General features: G+C 40.3%; 1 protein-coding gene across 2 annotated transcripts in view; it reads right to left on the minus strand.

Moving 5' to 3' along the window:
- Window positions 1-14,815: 14,815 nt before the first annotated feature.
- Window positions 14,816-18,621, minus strand: part of alg9 (ALG9 alpha-1,2-mannosyltransferase) — a 204,893-nt gene continuing 201,087 nt past the window's right edge. For both annotated transcript variants that reach the window (XM_051932271.1, XM_028810266.2), the window contains one exon: window positions 14,816-16,869. In XM_051932271.1, the coding sequence (XP_051788231.1) occupies window positions 16,752-16,869 (118 nt within the window). In that variant the 3' untranslated portion in view covers window positions 14,816-16,751. The remainder of the gene's footprint in view (window positions 16,870-18,621) is intronic.

The following is an 18,621-nucleotide window of genomic DNA, read 5'->3' on the forward strand; positions in this document are numbered from 1 at the left end:
GATAGACTCTTTGCTGTGGCCCTCCAAATTGTGGTGAGGGGGCCTTCTGACATGTTACAAGACTGCAGTATAAAACTGGCTGTGTGTTTTAAACCTTCACGCTCGAATACAAAAGACATTTGAGAATCTGCAGTGATGTGTACACATCAGAAGGCTTGGGACTCATGTCACTCACTCAGACAGTCAAGGTTTCTGCCCTCCCATCTTACAGACGGCAGCATTTGTGTTCTTACAGAAGAGCACGCTGCAGGTCAAGACTGCCACGTCCACTGAGAAGGTAGCCAACTAAACAGCTCTCCTGCACCCCTCCTCATTTCCCTTCGTCACTGCCGCTCTTCTGGCACATCCTTTGACCTCTCATTACTGAGCCGCTCTGATCGTTTTGCTTTCCAGCTGGTTAAGCATGAAACCAGCCTTCACTCCATGTGACTCTTCATTCTCAGGCTCATTAATGCCGTGCTCTCTTGAGCAAAGGGGACAATGCAGAGGATTTAGTTTCAAGTACAAGGCCTCGTGTTCTCCTAAGAAGTCATCAATTTGTGAGCTTCTGCGTGACGCAGATACAGAGCGGAGCTATGAAGGACAACAGTGAGAGTTGTTTTACATGGCCTTGGCTTTATTTATAAATAAATAAACAGCTCAAAGATTGTGACCTCCTAACCTCAATTTAGTCTCAGCAGTAGTGATGTCTGATGACAAATCTAAATTGGGAAGTTAAGGACACAGAAGGTGTACAACGTGATTTGTCAACACCCTTGAGAGAGTATTAGGGCCAGCAACTGGATCGGCAGGTTAGAAAAACGATGTTGATGTCTAATGGAGGAACAAGCAGAAGGTTGGGGTGGGGGGGGGTTTGAGGAATTGTGCCGCTGACGGTCTTTCGCACCAAACCAAATAAATCTAAGCAGACATCCATTTTCAAAGCTTAATCCAATTCTTGGTCACAGGGGGGCTGAAGCTGCTGAAAATGCCATTCTCATTAGCCTTTAAACCCCCACCGATGACATTATCAGATGTTATCATCCAAAGGTGGGACATCAGCAGGACCCCAGGCCTCCTTCCCTCACCTGGAGTGCTTTTTTTATCATACTTCACACATATCATGCCAAAGTATGAGGTGTCAGGTATGGGAGAGAGTTTGGATTGGCTTCATTTTATTTAGTCCAGTCTTCACTGGTAGTAGGAATCCAAAGGAAGACAGCAAACTCGGTGTTGACATTTATATTGCTTAAGATTGGATTGGAGTGGAGGATGCATTTATCTATCTGCTCTACAAGGATTAGATTCTGCACTTATGGGGTGTATTGATAAAGGAGATGAGACAGAGTATAGGAGTCAGGTGGTGAACTTCATTTCTTGGTGCAAAGAGAATTGTCTACATCTTAACATCAGCAAATCCAAGGAACTGGTTATTGACTTTCCCCACACCAAAGAGCCTCTGTAGATGTAGCAGTGGTCCGCTCCTACAAGTATGTCAGGTTCCACATTAATGACAGGTTGGACTGGTCTCAGAACACAGAGGAACCATATAAGAAAAGGCAGAGCAGGTTCTTCTTCCGTAGGTGTCTGTGTCATCCTACACGTCTCCTACAACTCTGCAATGGCCAGTGCTCATTTCTAAGCTGTGATGGGCTGGGCTGGTAACATCACTACAAGAGAAGCCCACAGAATCAACATGCTAATTAAATGGGCAAGCTCAGTTATATACAATATGTATACACTGTGGACCCCCCTGGAGGTTGTAGCAAAGGAGACAATTAAAACAAAACTGAGTGCTGTTATGAACAATTTTGCACATCCTCTCTCTGACACACTAACACTGAGGACTTTCAGCCAACAAATTATTCAGCAGAAGTGTGTCAGGAGACCCTACCAGGGCTTCTTTATAACAACAGCAATATGAAATGTTTCATTGTGACTGTGACAGCCAAGTTAGAAGTTTTCTTTCTTTTTAAATTTTCTTCCCATTTAGTTAAGCTAGTGTGTGTTCAGACCATAGTGTTTGTGTATATTTATTTATTTATGTTATGGACGCTCATACAGGGATAATTTAGAATCACAAATTAAGCTAAAAATAAAATAGTGTGTCATACATGTGTGGCAACTTATGGGCTTAAATAATTGTAATTGTACACTGGACAGGTGGTGGCGCTGCCCACTAACGCCTTCTCTCTTTCCTCCTCTTCAGACTGTGACGATGTGGGTTCTGCTCCATGTTCCCATCTCTGTTTTGGGAGCTCTTGAACCTGACACCGTCGGTAATGTCACTGGACGAGCCGGACAGTGAAGACATTACGAAGCAAGGGGATGGTGCAAAAAAGGCGCAAAGTGCTTTTATTAAAACAATCCAACAAAACAGTGTCCAAATAAATAGTGCAGTGCAATCCAACAGTAATTAAATAAATAATCCAATAAAAAAACAGGTAAAAATCCCAGATGTTTAAAACAAGGCTAAAACAAGATTAAAATCCTGCTGACGACACTGGGGTCATACCAGCCAAGCTCAGCTCCTTCCCAGTCAATCCTGCTCTTTCAAAGTAGGCTCAGTGGGAGAGACTTCATATAACTGACCCCTGTCCTGGCTGCCTCCGCCGGGGTTGGTTGTCCTCCCGTCTTCTTTCTCGCACTCAAAGCTGTCCCCTGGATCCCTAGGGCGGACTTTTCCCCGATCGTACCCACTCTTCTATTAACTCAGTGGGTACAATCCTGTCCCACGAGCGCCGATCACTCGCTCAATCTGGGACCCCTGACAGCGCTGACCTCACTCTTTCTCAGCTGGCTGTCTTGTCCACTCTATTTCCCCCAATGCTGCTCTCTGCCTCTTCCTTTCTTTTACCGTTTCCCTTACCGCCTCGCGCTTCTCCTATTTATTACGGGGATGTGGCTCAGGTGTGGCGATTAGCAACTCCCGAGTTCAATTATGTATGTGGACAATTCCTCACCTGTGCACTTAAGCAAGGAAACGACCGCTTGACGTAGCATCCAGGAACTGCTCCGGCCACACTACCACGCCCCCTCTTTAGATTGATTATTTATTTAAAAACTGGGTTTTTATTCTGAGCCGTGGACCCACTATATAACACAGACCATGAGAAGGCAATCCCACCTAACCTCACTTCCGCTTCCAACCCCAGAGACACACCCCTTCCTGTCTTCCCTGTAAAACCATTTGGGTTTTGTTAAGTTTGATTTGATTGTATGGATTGTTATTTACTTTTAATTAAAACTAATAAAATACAAAAGCTGTCATTTTGTTCTGTTACCTCAGTTCTGCTGTGGACTCAGTCTGAAAAGCTCTCTCTTTGATTACTATAAATTGATTTATTTCAGATACACAGGGTGGCTACCCAAAACCTTCTTCTATCTCCTTGTGATTATTTCCACAACTGCAAACAATGTTAGTAGGTGGCACAACTCCAGAAACATGGGTTTCAAACGCTGGCCAGGTCTGTGCTGCAGTCAGCACATTCTTATTGTGTTCATGTTGGGTTTTCCCCCAGGAACCCCACATGGCTGCAAATGTTGGGCTGTTTGCTTGTGTGACTAAGGCCAGGTTTATACTTCACGTGACGTGACGCATGCTCCAGCGGAAGCTCCTGCTACGCAAGTATTTTACTGTTTATACTTGCGTGCGTACTTTAGGTAAATGTGGAGGAATCCACCAGGTGGCAGTGTGAGATATCATCACGGTGAGAACAGGTTTGGCTTTGCTGTGTTGTGAATTGCCTGGAACACCCATTAAATTCCGATGACACCTTACCACAATATCTCTGAAATGGATGTTTAATGATTAAATCCATCAATCCAGGGATGTGTCCATTCCAGCTAGCATTGGGCACGAGGTAGAAACAATCCCTGGACAAGGCATCAGCTCATCTCAAGGTGAATACAAGCACACACATACACTCGCATCATTTTAGTGTCACCAAAACCCCACACCTTCATGTCTTTGGAAGGAAACCAGAGCACAGTGTGGAAACCCAGCAGGAAAACATGTAAACTCCAGGCAGAGAATACCAGTGACGTGACTCCCTGCGAGACAGCAGTGCTACCGCTCTGCCACCTTGTCACCCCAATGTGTGTAATTATTGATAGTATTCATTATTTAAACAAAACTAATGATTTATCTGTAAAATGTAACATATGCTAATGCATTTCATCATGAAAGTGGTATCAAGTATAAATCTAAAGATTCTAAATGTGCAGAGAGTTGGAATATCATAACTGTAATGTGTTCTGTGTGGTGATCTATTGATGTTTGCCGCTCTTGTCAGGTCAGGAGGAAGCCCCAGAAAAAAAGACGGCACAGAAGATGGTATGTGAGACTTTTAAAATGCATCGTGTCATTATGATTGGGAATATGCGACGCTTGAATATAAAAGCACCACAAATGTATCTGTATGTTGGCATTTTGCTTGACCATTCATCAAACATTGAAGCGCACACATCAATCCCGTATAATCCGCATAGCGGATTTCTGTCACATGTAGATAGTAAACAGAGACTCTGACGTCACATTCCAACTTTTAGCACACTGCATCCCCCCCCCCCCCCCCCCCCCCCCCCCCGACTTTTTGCTGGTACTGCAACTCGCGCACGCGTCACATTAATTTCTGAGGACCTGCTGAGAAGACACGTCAAATGAATGCTGGGCACGAGTGGCAGCCATGATGTGGGCATTTACGCGTTCTGAGCGTGAAGTATAAACGAGCCCTTAGAGTAGCAGTGTGGTGGGCTGCAATGCCATCAGGTGTAATTCCCTGCTTTTGCATCCTACCAGTTCCTGGAAATCTCGTAATGATAAGAATGGGAGACACAAAGGTCAGAAAAGGTGCTTTGTGCTATGAGTTGTGCACTTTCGGAATTTTTTTCATAAAATGTTTTTTAGTACAATATATTATGTGAGAATTTGGGCTACTTTTTCTCTAGCACCTTTCTGTGTGGTTTCTTCACAGTTACAGTATATGTTTCCTAAATATAATGATTCATTTTTTCATAATGCTGTAAAATTATTTTGTTTTACAGTCGGGTGCTGCCATGTTATTATTCCCATTACTGGCCCGTGGTTCCCAGTTGTCATGGAAGTTGTGTAGCAAGACACCGTGTCCTGCATCATCAGCGTGACCATTTAAAACTGACACAACAATTAATTTGGTATCTGTGATTGAAAATAAATCTCTACCAAACAAAACGCATATTCTTTCTTGACTTTCTGGTTTACAGTTGTACCATTTCTTCCTCTTTTTGGTTTTCAGTTAGTCTTTGGTGTGTATAAGATTTAGTCTTTACAGTTTTGACTGGTTTCTGGTTTGGCAAATTTGTTTCATCTCCTGATCCTCTTCTCACCTTCGGGCAGAAGATGCAGCTCAAACATCTTGGGATCAAATCCTAGCGTGGTGAATCTCTTTGTTGACTTTACACATCCTTCAAACATCATTGTGTGTGTTCTTGTTTGTCATGGATGCTACAGTTTCAAAAAGGCAGGTCTATTAGTAGAGCCAGTCGAAGACTTTTTGGAATCCTAGGCGGGGTGGATGGATCCCTCCTCTCGTTGTTCATAGTGGGTCGTTGTTATTATTTGACTTTGATGATCTGTGGTGTGGCGTGCCCCTTCAGTAGCACAGATGGCACCCCTTTGTGTGTATACCATTGACTGTAATTAGCACACACCCCTTAGTGTATTGAGCAAGCGCACCTTTATTTTCATAAACAACACCCATCAGGTAACCGTGCCTACTGAGTATCATCAGAGTTCAACTGCTGGGAAGGAGGAGGAGGTCTCCCTTGGTGTCTGGAGTGCACACCCCTTAATTTTCATACAGAGCCGGTTCTAGGATTTTTGCTGCCCAAGGCAAAGTTGTAAAATGTGCCCTGCCACCCATTTGCTTTGAGAGGAATCGTCAATGCCAGACCTGTACATTGAGACCTGGAGACAGGACTGGGGACAGCAAAGCATTCAGTACCTTGAATTCACACTTTGAGAATGTCCAGTTATAGCAACATTTGTTTACAAGACTGTCTCAGACAAATTCAGTCTTGGAGGGTGCCATTTCATAAAAATAAGTAGAAATCTGCTGTGTCAACAGTCTTTACCAATTGTCTTAAAATCCATCCATCCATCCATCCATTGTCTCCCGCTTATCCGAGGTCTGGTCGCGGGGGCAGCAGCTTGAGCAGAGATGCCCAGACTTCCCTCTCCCAACGTTAAAAACAATTAAGAAACACTTAACTCAGTGTTACAACCATATCATACCTTCTATAAACTATATTTAAACCACCAGCAAAACATGTACCTTTTGATGATGGTGACATTCTATTAAATATATATTATATATTTTAAACTAAGACATTACCATAACATATACATGTTGTTTAAATTAATAAAATACATGGAAAACTTACCATAATGACAACATTCAGTGAAACGGAGACTATAATGATGATCTTTAAATAGGAATCTTTACCCACAATTCCTATGTACTCGTGTATGCAAATAATGCAATCCACCTATCCAGAAAAACGCATAATTGCTTTAGTGTGCCCAGAGCGAATCTCACAAATGGTGGTGAGCTACAGAGGACGGTATTTGCTAAGTTTTAACACAAGTTTTAATGTATGTCCATTTGGGAGACGATCATAGTTTGGGTTAAATCAACTTTTAGAAATTCACTCAACAGCTACAGTCCTGTTGCTGTTTTGATCATTTCATTTTAATTTTGCCATGTTTGTCTCTTCTATGCTACAGTTTGATGGCTATTATTTCTGAAATCATCTTCATAATTGTTGTTGTTCGTGTTATTGTTACACTGTGTAGGTTGTCAGACATTCGCTTGTAATGGTCGACCCCTTACCCAGCCGGCAGCTACACCTCCAAGACCTGTGGCCTGGATAATTTACTGAGTTAGATTCAAACTATCAAGCCGTACCTCTAACAAATAAAACTTTTCCCCACAATCGACGGTGTAAATATAAGCACAACAGAAAAGCAAGTATGTAAAATTAAACTGATTAATTGTATTAAATGAAACAAGACAAATGCAAAATAGAAATATATACATATAAAAATATAAATACCCCCCCCCCCCCCCACCACAGCAACAACGAGACACCACCATATATAAATATAACAAACCCTCCCTTGCCCCTGTAACATAGAACAAACAACGAATAACAACAATGAATGATATACGGAATGTCTGATCGTGAATTAGAGTCCTGTTGTAAAAACTGTCCTGAATACGGATGACTGAACTAGAGATACGCGAGTTGTTTGATTTTCCCAGCAATTGGAGCAACCTCACTGTGATTCCTCAGTGCGTGGTGGATAACGATCCGACCCCGGGGTCTCTGCAGATGAGGGATGGAAGACAGTCCGGCGGAATGAAAAACAAACTATTGTAAAAGCACGATGTGAAAAAAAACAGCAGGTAAGCTGATCCGTGGTTGGAAAAAATGGTCTCCTTCTTTCTCCTCTCCTCTCTCTTTTGGCTATACCCTCCTAATTGCTTAAATAGTCCTGTGACGGATGTAATTGATAGTGAGCAGGTGTTTTCCAGGTTTGGGGCTACAGTCTCCTTCCATCATCGGGGGACGGCATTCACTGACACACACATAAACAGCAAACGGGACGATGGAAACATGACGCATGTTGTACTAACATTTGACAACACTAACTATGTAGCCCCGCTACACGCTAGTGTGCGAAAATAATATAAAACAATATAATTGGACATTCGCTTTGAGTCCAATGTTCGAAGGTCTGTATTGTTTTAAAAAATGCTGCATCGCCCAGGGCTGTTTCTGGGCAACAGATCGTGCTGTGCATAGTGCAGAGAGTGCAGGCGCTGCTGAGGCACACAACATAAACATTTCTTTGTGCTCCGGTCTGGACAAATTTTTCTAAACAAAATAAAGATAGGAATCTCTACATGGGGCTGCAGTAATGCGCCCTGATCACTTGGAACTTGCCTAGACCACCTATGCCCAGAAACAGCCCTACTTTCATAAATTGTGCCCCTCAGACGAGTGTGTCCTTCTCAGGTGCCAATGTCACCTAAAGGATTGATCGGCTCTGTGTTTGTTGTTAAAAATATGTATTTCTTGATGAGGACTTTGTTTTTCTTTGAATGAACTTGTTTCAATAAAAAAAGCGAATGTTTCTTATTTTTTCAGTGCAAGATGAAGGTTCTTCAGCAAACATTGATTTTTTTGTAACCCTTCTTATTAATTTTTACAAGAGGTGCCAATAATAGTGGAGAGCACTATATGTTTAAAAACATGAATCACAGAAATCCAAGTCAAAATAATTAGTACTAAAAGCTCCTCAAACTAATTTGCTTTCTTTTCTCTGACTAACACTAATCTCTGTGGTAAATGATGTCTTTAGTTCAATGCACAGATGACTAACTACTGAGTGTCACAATCTTAAATAAGTGGATCATGAGGACCGAGTGCATGATATGAGCTCCATAGCCAGTGCCTGAACTCATCCAGTAACATTTCTTCGAAGTGCTTGCGTGTTGGGCCCCCATTTAAGGTTTCAGCAGTGTGATATACCAATATGTGATTTGTTGATCACACCCAACAAATATGCAACAATATGCTAGTTTGATATTTATGGATATGCATGATGCAAGCTGCAACATTCAATAACATTATTGGTAAGCCTGAGTAGTGGAGACGAGGTATATTAATACCAATTTTGAAGAATAAGGGAGGTGTGCAGAGCTGCAGTAATTGCAGAAGTATAAAGCTGCTGATCAACTACACCATGAAGATATGAGAAAGAGATAGATGGATGCCAAGCTGAGAGAAGAGGTAACGATTTGTGAGCAACAATATGGTTTTATGCCAGGAAAGAGTACTATAAATGTAATGTTTGTGTTAAGAATGTTGATGTAGAAGTACAGAGAAGGTCTGAAGGAATTGCATTGTGTGTTTATGGACTTAGAGAAAGCGGACGACAGCATGCCAAGAGAAGAGATCTTATATTATACGAGGAAGTTGGGAGTAGCAGAAAAGTATGTGAAGGTTGTACAGGATATGCATGAGGACAGTGTGACTGTGTTGAGGTGTGCGGTCAGAATTACAGCCTGGTTCGACGTGAGAGTGGAATTACATCAAGGATCAGCTCTAAGCCTTTTCCTGTTTTCAATGGTGAAGGACAGAGTGACAGATGAGGTTAGACTGGAGTCTCCATGAACTACGATGTTTGTGGATGACATTATGATCTGCCACATGCCAAGTTGTTTTGCCTGCCTAAGGTAAAGTCATCCCTGATGGAGGATCGCAGGAATCATGGGGTAGAAGGGTCCTTTCATCGGATTGGCTGGCCAAGCAATGTTTCAGCTGTAGAATGGCCAAATGGGGGAGGCAGCTTGATGGCTGAGGTCTCCAGGACTCTAAACAAATCCAAATCATATTATGTGATATCATCTACTGTTAAATTCTGGTCCATATTTGTAAAATTTTTATTTTTACACGGTATTGAGGATTTGTTCGGTTCTGTGTATTGTATTGTATTATATTGACCCCCCTCTTTTTGACACCCACTGCATGCCCAACCTACTTGGAAAGGGGTCTCTCTTTGAACTGCCTTTCCTGAGGTTTCTTCCATTTTTTCCCTACTGGGTTTTTTTTTTGGGAGTTTTTCCTTGTCTTCTTAGAGAGTCAAGGCTGGGGCACTGTCAAGAGGCAGGGCCTGTTAAAGCTCGTTGCGGCACTTCTTGTGTGATTTTGGGCTATACAAAAATAAATTGTATTGTATTGTATTGTAGTGAGAGTAGACAGCAGGTTGAGACAAACCTGGAGAGGTGAAGGTATACACTGGAGAGATGGAAATGAAAGTCAGTAGGAGTAAGACAGAGTACATGTGCATAAATGAGAGGGAAGGTGGTGGAAGGGTGCGACTCCAAGGAGCAGAGGTTGTTAAGGTAGAAAATACTTGGGTTCAACCATCCACAAAAATGGAGGGTGTGGCAGAGAGGTAAAGTAGAGAATGAAGGCAGGGTGGACAAGGTGCAGAAGAGTGACAGGAGTGATTTGTGATAACTGCAAGAGAGAAAGGGAAGGTCTATAAAGCAGGAATGAGACCATCTATGTTTTATGGTTTGGAGATGGTGGCACTGACAAAAAGACAGGAGGCAGAGATAGAAGTGGCAGAATTGAAGGTGCTACGATTTTCATTCAGAGTAACAAGGGTAGACAGGATCAGAAATGAGTATATTAGAGGAACAACACGGGTATGACAGTTTGGTGACCAAGCGAGAGTGGCTAAATTGAAATTGTTTGGGTATGTGCAGTGCAGAGATTAGGGATACATTGGGAAAAGAATGTTGAGGATGGAACTGCCAGGCAAGAGGAAAAAAGGAAAGCTAAAGAGGAGGTTTGCTGATGTGGTAAAGGAGGACATGAAGGCAGTCAATGGGTCAGAAAATGATGATGGATGATCTGCTGTGGCAACCACTAAATAAGAACAGCCCAAAGAAGGAGAAGACTGGTATGCAACTGCTAAAAATTGGAAAGTGATGGTACTCTGGTACTTCTACTTTAAGCTGTGGGCACAGTAGCAATAAATACCATTGCTGCAGCAATCAGAAAAGTTCATAAAGTGGAGGCGACCATGGAAAATAGTCCTCCCAAGTGGTGCTGCAGTGACTTTACCATCATAGCAAGGAAATAAATGTTCCAAGACAAAATTAAATGAACATTTGCTAGAAATACCCAAATGAGGATTCATCAAATGGAATGTCAGAAGGTGCATTAAATTTTGAAAGTAAAACATGCAAATTGATAGCTTTTTGTGTACAAATGTCTGAATAGGGGCAGATTTTAAACATAACAGTGATCAGAAAATGTGATGTAGTTGAATGCCGAACTGATTTTCATAACCAATTATGTCAGTATCTTTCATCATACTCTAAACGGAGCTCAGAAACCACAATCATCTGGCTGTAGTTCATCATGTACAGTAATTAATAGAGAGATATTATTGGTTTTCATTTATGTTAGGTCAGTTTCTACCTAGTTCTCTGACCTTTATACCACTGCACAAATGATATCACACACTATGCACTCCTGGCTATTCCCAATTAGCAACGTCTTGGATACAGTATACACATGGCCACAGACATAAAAAAAGCAGTCATGGGATTAGAAGCAACATATTTTAAACTTAAATAAAGATGCTCTACACCAAAAAATAAGCAGCACCCTGCAAAGCCAACCTGAGTGGATTCACTAGCAGGGCATTGTGATGCCCGAGGGGCCTTTTCACTACCCCGTCCCCTCATTTAAATGATTCAGTATCACCAAATCGAAATGACCAAAGAGGACTCAAAGACGGCATTCATGATTTGGCATGATCAAGTCTCATGGCAATATCAAAAGTGAGACATACAGTGCTGCATTAAATGACCTAGTGTCTGCGTGCTGCGTTGTTAAAAGTATGATCAACATTCTGTTGAGGAATTAAGTCATCCAGGCGCCTATGGGGGTCTTAATCTGGCCTTGGTTGCACAGGTAAGTAATTTTAAGATCTGGAGCCTCATGTATAAATTATGTTTATGCACAAAAATATTGTGTACGCCCATTTACACACATTGCGATGTATAAAAACTACACTTGGTGTAATGCTACACAGATTTTCACAGCAACTTTATCAAATAAACTGAAATTAATTGCATAATGTTTACAAATTTAAAGCACTTGATTGTAATCAATCTGTAACAATGTAACGGTGCACAGAATGGCCAAATTATTCTGACTATCCATGGCTGCTTTAGCGTTGTTAGAACACATTGCAGATGGAAGAATCAGAAGAGTGCATATTTAGAGATCATACTGATTTCTTGCCCCATGATGATGACTGGCTTCTAAGTCGATTTCCAAGAGCCATCCTCTTGGAGCTGTGTGCTGAACTGGGGCCGGCTTTACAAAGAGAGACTCTGAGGAATTGTGCTCTACCTCTTCCTGTGCAAGTTCTGCCCACCCTTAGGTTTTTAGCTACAGGAGGTGACCAGGAACTGGCTGGCTGATCAGTCATCACTCAGTTGCGCCATACCAGCTGTATAGGATGGTATTATCTGCTTGTCATGCAAATATATAAGATTTCCTTACACTATGGTTGAACGGGCAAACATCAAAGTGCAACTTGCAGCAATGTCCGGTTTTCCAAATGTAATTGGATCGATTGACTGCATGCACATTGTTATAAAGACGCCCTCAGAGAATGAATTTGCTCATGTAAATAGAAAGCATTTCCACTCAATTAATGTGAAAATACGTATCATTAATATTGTGGCAAGATATAGATATCTTGCCAATAATTGCAACAGCTCGCTGCTCAAATTGTGTGAGCCCGGAAATTCTGCCACCTCCTGCAGTGGTGTTGACACTGAGATGGTGGGTTGCAACTAACTTTTTTACTTCAGCTTTGATATCTGACCACTTTTTTTTTTTCTGCACAGTGCAACTTTCTGGACTTCAGCTTTTGAGTGCGTCTGCCATGCTGCACTACTGCATCAGTTTCCTTTTGTTGCTTATACTATTGCTTAAGCCACAAAATAGTATATTTTTCCTTGCCTCCTCTTCACTAAGCAGGACCTCCATTTCCCATTCACTGAAATTCTTCTTTTTTACATGTGCCTTGGCCATTGTCTTTGAACAAATCACTGAATGGATATTTGCATATTCAAACAGACAAAATTCTGGGAAGAGTTGGGGTGGGGCTGTGGGTTCATGCAAAATTCACATTGATTGGGATTTATAAAGGGGAAGTCTGTAGAACTTTGCTTATGCACTTGAATTTCTTTTGTGTGTACACACATTTCCAGTTTTGTCCATACCCCATGTTTTAGTGTGAATTCTACACAAGGAGTTATACATGAGGCCTCTGGTTAGTTTGTCTGCTAGTTTAGTTGTCTGCTCTGGTCTTTAAAACTCTAGTAAAAAGGGAAAAAAATCCCAAAGGTCAAAGTTTTGGGTCTTGCCCTAATCAAAGGAGGGAGATGTGCAAATTTTAGTAGAGACTGATCCAACGGAGTGGATTTGTATACCAGACATATATAATTATATATACCCACTCAAAAACACGGATTTTGAGCTTTATATATAGGATTATTAGTTGATGGAATCCCTGTTCAGACATTAGGTGTACTTAGAAGTCTGGGTGTTAACAGTTGATCCTTCACTCTGTTCCACACGTTAATAACTTTGTAACACTTCCTTTTATCATTTAGGAAATTTATCCCAACTTTGAACTTGGCAGATGCGGAGTGGTTAGCCCATGCTTTCATTACATCTAGGCTAGACTACTGTAATACCTTATTTTTTTCGTCTTCCAAAGTCTGTTTCAAACAAGCTGAAGTATGTCCTGAGCTCTGCTGCTAGGATTCTCACTTACACCAAGCCCTGGGAACATATTACAGCAACTTTGAGGGAAAACATTTGCACCAGACTCTCATATTCACTACAAAATGCATCTGTTAACTTACAAAGCCTGAAACGACCAAGCTCCATCTCAACTCTCTGACCTCCTAAACCTGTATGTTCCTGCCCGCCAACTCTGATCATCTGAAGTTGGTCCTCTACTTATCATTCCTAGGATCAGGAAGAGTACAGTAGGTGATAGAGCGTTCTGTCTCTCAACTCCAAACATGTGGAATGCCCTTCCTCAGAAAAGTCTTAAAACTCAGGTTTGCTAAATCATTTCTATAAACTGTTTTGCTATGCTTTCTATTTTTTTATGTTTTTAAATTTGTCATGCTTTGTACCATGTAATTATAAATATTATTATGGTGAACTAGACAATTCTGAAAAATATAAATGAACTATAAAGATGAGAAAAAGGAAAATTGTTTTTTTGTAGCAGGGATCAAAATTGGATTGTGCTATGTGGAATTTGAACATTCTCCTAGTGTTTTAAAATTGTTTCCTTCAATTTCGTCTACCTTCCAGAAGATGCACAATTGTAAATGGTTGGATCGAGTTTCAGAAAAGACACATTTTAACTGCTGATCAGTTTTCATGAGGGTCACATTTTCACAGATTAAACATTGAATGACCTTTGAAACGTCTAGGAAAGGGTTCCGATGGACAATGATACCTTCAGTCTCAGGTCAGAATAAAGGAAAAGAATCTTGAATCATTCACAATAATCTTTAATTTATGACTTGAAATCATCTCAACAGTACTGCTAACATTTCCTGTTTGTCACTGTTTCCAGATACTGCACTTAACAGCTTCATATTATTTTACTCACAGTTCCAGTCATATACCACAAAATGTAATAATTTAAAAATCCTACCATTACACACTTGCATTCACCAGATGAGTCTTGAAACACCCCCCTCTTCATTGCAGACATTGCCAAAGGTGACAATGTCTGCGTAACCACAAACAGAAAGACTTGCGACATACTGTTGCCTTTAACCTAGTAGGCACGTTTATAGAGCCTTGTAAACCTGCGGCCACATTATGAAGATATGATATACAGAATTACATTTTCATACAAAAGGTACACAACATGTAAAAAAAAAGGGAGGCGTTACACTTAAAACACAATGTAAGGCAATTACAGATTGTAATTCAAAGATTAAACCTTATTGGACTTTATGTTTTGGAAATATCTGTTTTATTCATTGGCCCAAGTAACCAATCCAACAATATTTTAAGACAGACAACTATTTAATTTATAGAGAGCTAGAAAACCCTTACCTCCAAGCCATTAACAATAAACACAGGCCTGGAGTATCACTGCAACTGTTGCTTTTCATTTCAACCTCTTTGTTGCCTGGCTTTAATATAACTCTTTATGTTGTCTCACTTGTACTTTTGGGGACATTGGACTCGCTGAGTGATAACAATGAGCTGTGCTGAGAAGAAATTAATGTTCTCAAAGATCAAAAAACTGATGGAAGAAGGTGCTGGAATTTAAGTTTTAGGACTGGAGACTCTTTATACTCTTTATTCAATAATTCACTGTCTTGATAACAGTTTGCCTTGTATATTAAACCTTTCGTCAATTAATTTTTTGAGCTGGCGTCTTCCAATTCAATCACATGTAGACAGAGCCTGTTTTGACTACACTAGGGACAAGTAATGAATCAGCCCTGGATGAAATACCAGGCTATTGCTGCACCCATACTGCAATGTTTTTGCTTAAAAATACTGACATTAGTCTCCGTTTTCACCTTTCATCCACACTACCCCAGTGTTTTAACCCCTGAAAATGGAGACTTTTGAAAATGCTCTTCAGTGCTGTGTATTTCGGAAAACACAGAAACAGCACTGTAGTGTGGATAGGTGAAAACAAAGAGTTTTGAAAATTCAGAGACTAATGATATTCTGACTGGTTTATGCTCATTACATTTTCTGAGCCAGTCTGCTTGTCTTATACTCATGAATAACTCTCAATAACAATTCTACCTCAGTTTAAAAAAACAACGTGTTGTTTTTTTTGCATTGGCCATTGTTGCTCTCCATGTGAAAACACAATCTGCAAGTGAATGTCTAGCATGGAGGACAAATCCTGTTCCTTTTTCCGGTGATGTGCACATGCCCAGTGTAGGGAAATGGCCTTGTTATATGTATTTTTGGATGTTTTAGTGTGAGTAGAGATACTTTTGTAAATGATATGAAAACCCTGGTGCAGATGAAGATCATTTGCATTTAAAACTTCTTTACACAGTGTGAAAATGCAGTACTGTGGACACAGCCTTAGAGACACCCATTTAACCATAATTTCTTTGACATTTATGAGGGAAATTAAAGGAAAACCCCAGGCAAAAGGACAGCCTGCAAATGCCAACCAGGTAGTGGCATAGCTGAACAAAGGGGCCCTACAGCTGCGATCAATGCATCGCCATGCTAATCACATCCTCCCCTCCTCTCCATTCATCTGTCCCTTCATTTTCTGAAAGCACCTTATTCCACTACAAGACTGCTGAGACCAAGAGTGTATGGCAGCATCTGTCTCAGATCAAGAACCAATCTTAGGTGGGACTTACACGGTAGGAATATACAAACTTAACACAGATAGTGACCCAGCTGTTTGAACCCCTTCAGACCCTTTCTTCATTTTCAAAATCATTAAAAACTTAACTTACAGTAGGGTCTGTAAGCTTCTTCTGTAAAAATTTGCAAATACTGTTACATTAGACTTTTCTTCACCAAGATCTTGCCCAAAATTCTTATGGAGATAGACATCTTCATCTCTGAAAAGCAGTTTGCTGAAAAATACTTTAGTTTTGAAATAAGAAGAAAAGTTACTCAAGACCAGATTGACAAAAGTATCCAGACAACACTAGTTAGAGGTGTATACAGTGACTTATTAGAAAGGTGCTGAGGAGAGAAACGACAGAATGAAGTAGACGAAAGGGCAAAACAGCTCAAAGCTTACGACCTCTATTGTGCAACATTTCCAAATCATCATAAGGTCCACCACTCTCAGACGTAGGAACACCAATATTAGAGAAAGCAGAGGCCCAGGCTGCCACCAGCACGTGATCCATGAGCCATAGTGTGGCAATGAAGAGGATTTTTTGTAAGATTTTTTATTCATTTTTAAACCATAGTTAAGACTACACAGGGGAAAAAAGTCTAATTTCTTGCTTCCTCTCTTTTTTAAGTACTTCTCCTAATAGCACTGATTCCATGGCTCTCTCAAGGCGATTGTTGCGGATGCAACCACATTTCCTTGTTTTAGGGCAAAGAGAGGTAACCGGGTGCAGGAGATCACATACATGATGGCTTTAGGGCTTCTTTCGGCTCTGTTTTGTTCTCTTGGACTTCAGAATGACATACTTCACATATTTGGTGTGCTGCTCTGATAGAAAAGGAACAAAGAAGGCCCGGAAAAGCTTTGAAGATCTGAAACATAAGAATGAACATATCTCAATGTTATTTCAATGTAAATAGAATTTAAGGTGGAAGGATGCACTGAATACAAGGTTTGGCTATTCCAATTGTGAGAAATACAGATAGGTTCTGAATTTAATTAACTGAAAAAAACTGAAGCTTTTGTAATTGAGCATAGCTTGTCATTACAAACCCAATACATTTCCAACTCAACATCCAGCTTCAAAGTTGATTTTTGATCTTCAATCCTAGTTCCATTATTGCCATTCTTAGAAACTGCTGTTACACTTATTGCTGTTATTTGTGCATCTGTTCTACAGGTTAGATGATTTTCTTATTTAAAACCTTCACATTAAACATACACTAACATACAATTGTTACAAAATCATTCAGTCTGTTTATTTTAATTCACTGCTGACCTAATGAACACAAGTGAAAAAATACACCCTGAAAAGGACAGCAGCTATAGAATACATACAATAAATCACAAATGGAGAGGTTTACAGTATAGCCAGTCTAACTACCACTCTTCAGGATGTAGAATAATTGGAAAGTCTCACAAAATCTGTCACAAGCATAAGGATTCTGAGAAACATCGGACAATCCCTTACACCACCAGTCAGTCAAGAAAACTATAGCGAACACATGATATTTGGACAAGACAAGATGGAGTAGTTAACTCTGGTATGGAGGCAAGCTGCTGCAATCTGATTCCTGGCCAGGACACTTCCTTTGTGGAAATGCAAAATTTTCATTCTGCAGTTCAAAGACATATTGTTTGTTTAGGTGGCAATTATAATTTACTTCTTTATGTTGGCCGAGTGTGCATAACAATGGGATATCTTTCTTTTCCTTAGTACTCACTGCAGCTCAAAGAAAGACTCCCTACAAATAATCAGCCAGAAGAAAAAGTCAGTGAAGAAAATTAATAAAATGGGGAATGGAATTTAAAAAATGACATTAACATGATATAAAATAATATTATCATTAAAAAAATAATGATACTATATTTATATGCAAGAAATTATTCACCCAGATTTCATCCAACCATTTACATTTCAAACTCTAGGGACCCGTATTTATCAAGAACATTAAAATTACCCCTACAAATTACACTAAACATTTATGATATGAATTGGTCCTACTTCAGATTAGGACATGAGAAGATTTTATGAAGCAATCTACACTGACACCTAGCTAGGAGTAGAAATTCACATTTGAGAATGAATGACGTCACGATTTTACAGCACCCCGAGCCACAAAGAGATATTCATGGTGACGTTGTGCTGTTTCCTTGTAAATCATGATGCTTTAGTAGTTTTCTGAAACTAATGCTATGGCTTCACTACAAAGATAATAATAAATAATAATCTTAAAAGAACAAGAGGAAGAATGAAAACATAAGATATTGTACTTAGCTGCACGTAACTATTGCGACTTCACAACAACAAGAACAAGATGGAGAACCAATGGAGAACAAGATGGAGATCAACATTAGGAACAGAGTTGGAAAGCTACACACCTCAAATCAGAGTAAAGCCAGATAATGAGCATATTTGTTTAACAATGAATGATCCAAACTGGTACTTTCAGAAGAATCACATTCCCACTGTTGTGGACATTGGAAAAGCTTTGTAAAATAACAGTTATACTGAAACTAGCCACGACACTGTTTCTGAAGTCATGTTCACTCTCCCAGTATTCTAGATTGTCTTCCACTGTGCAGTGCCATGCTGTGCTTCCTCCATGATTCCCTACTATCCT

The sequence above is a fragment of the Erpetoichthys calabaricus genome, chromosome 9 (genome assembly GCF_900747795.2).
Source record: "Erpetoichthys calabaricus chromosome 9, fErpCal1.3, whole genome shotgun sequence".
In the NCBI taxonomy this organism is placed as follows: Eukaryota; Metazoa; Chordata; class Cladistia; order Polypteriformes; family Polypteridae; genus Erpetoichthys; species Erpetoichthys calabaricus.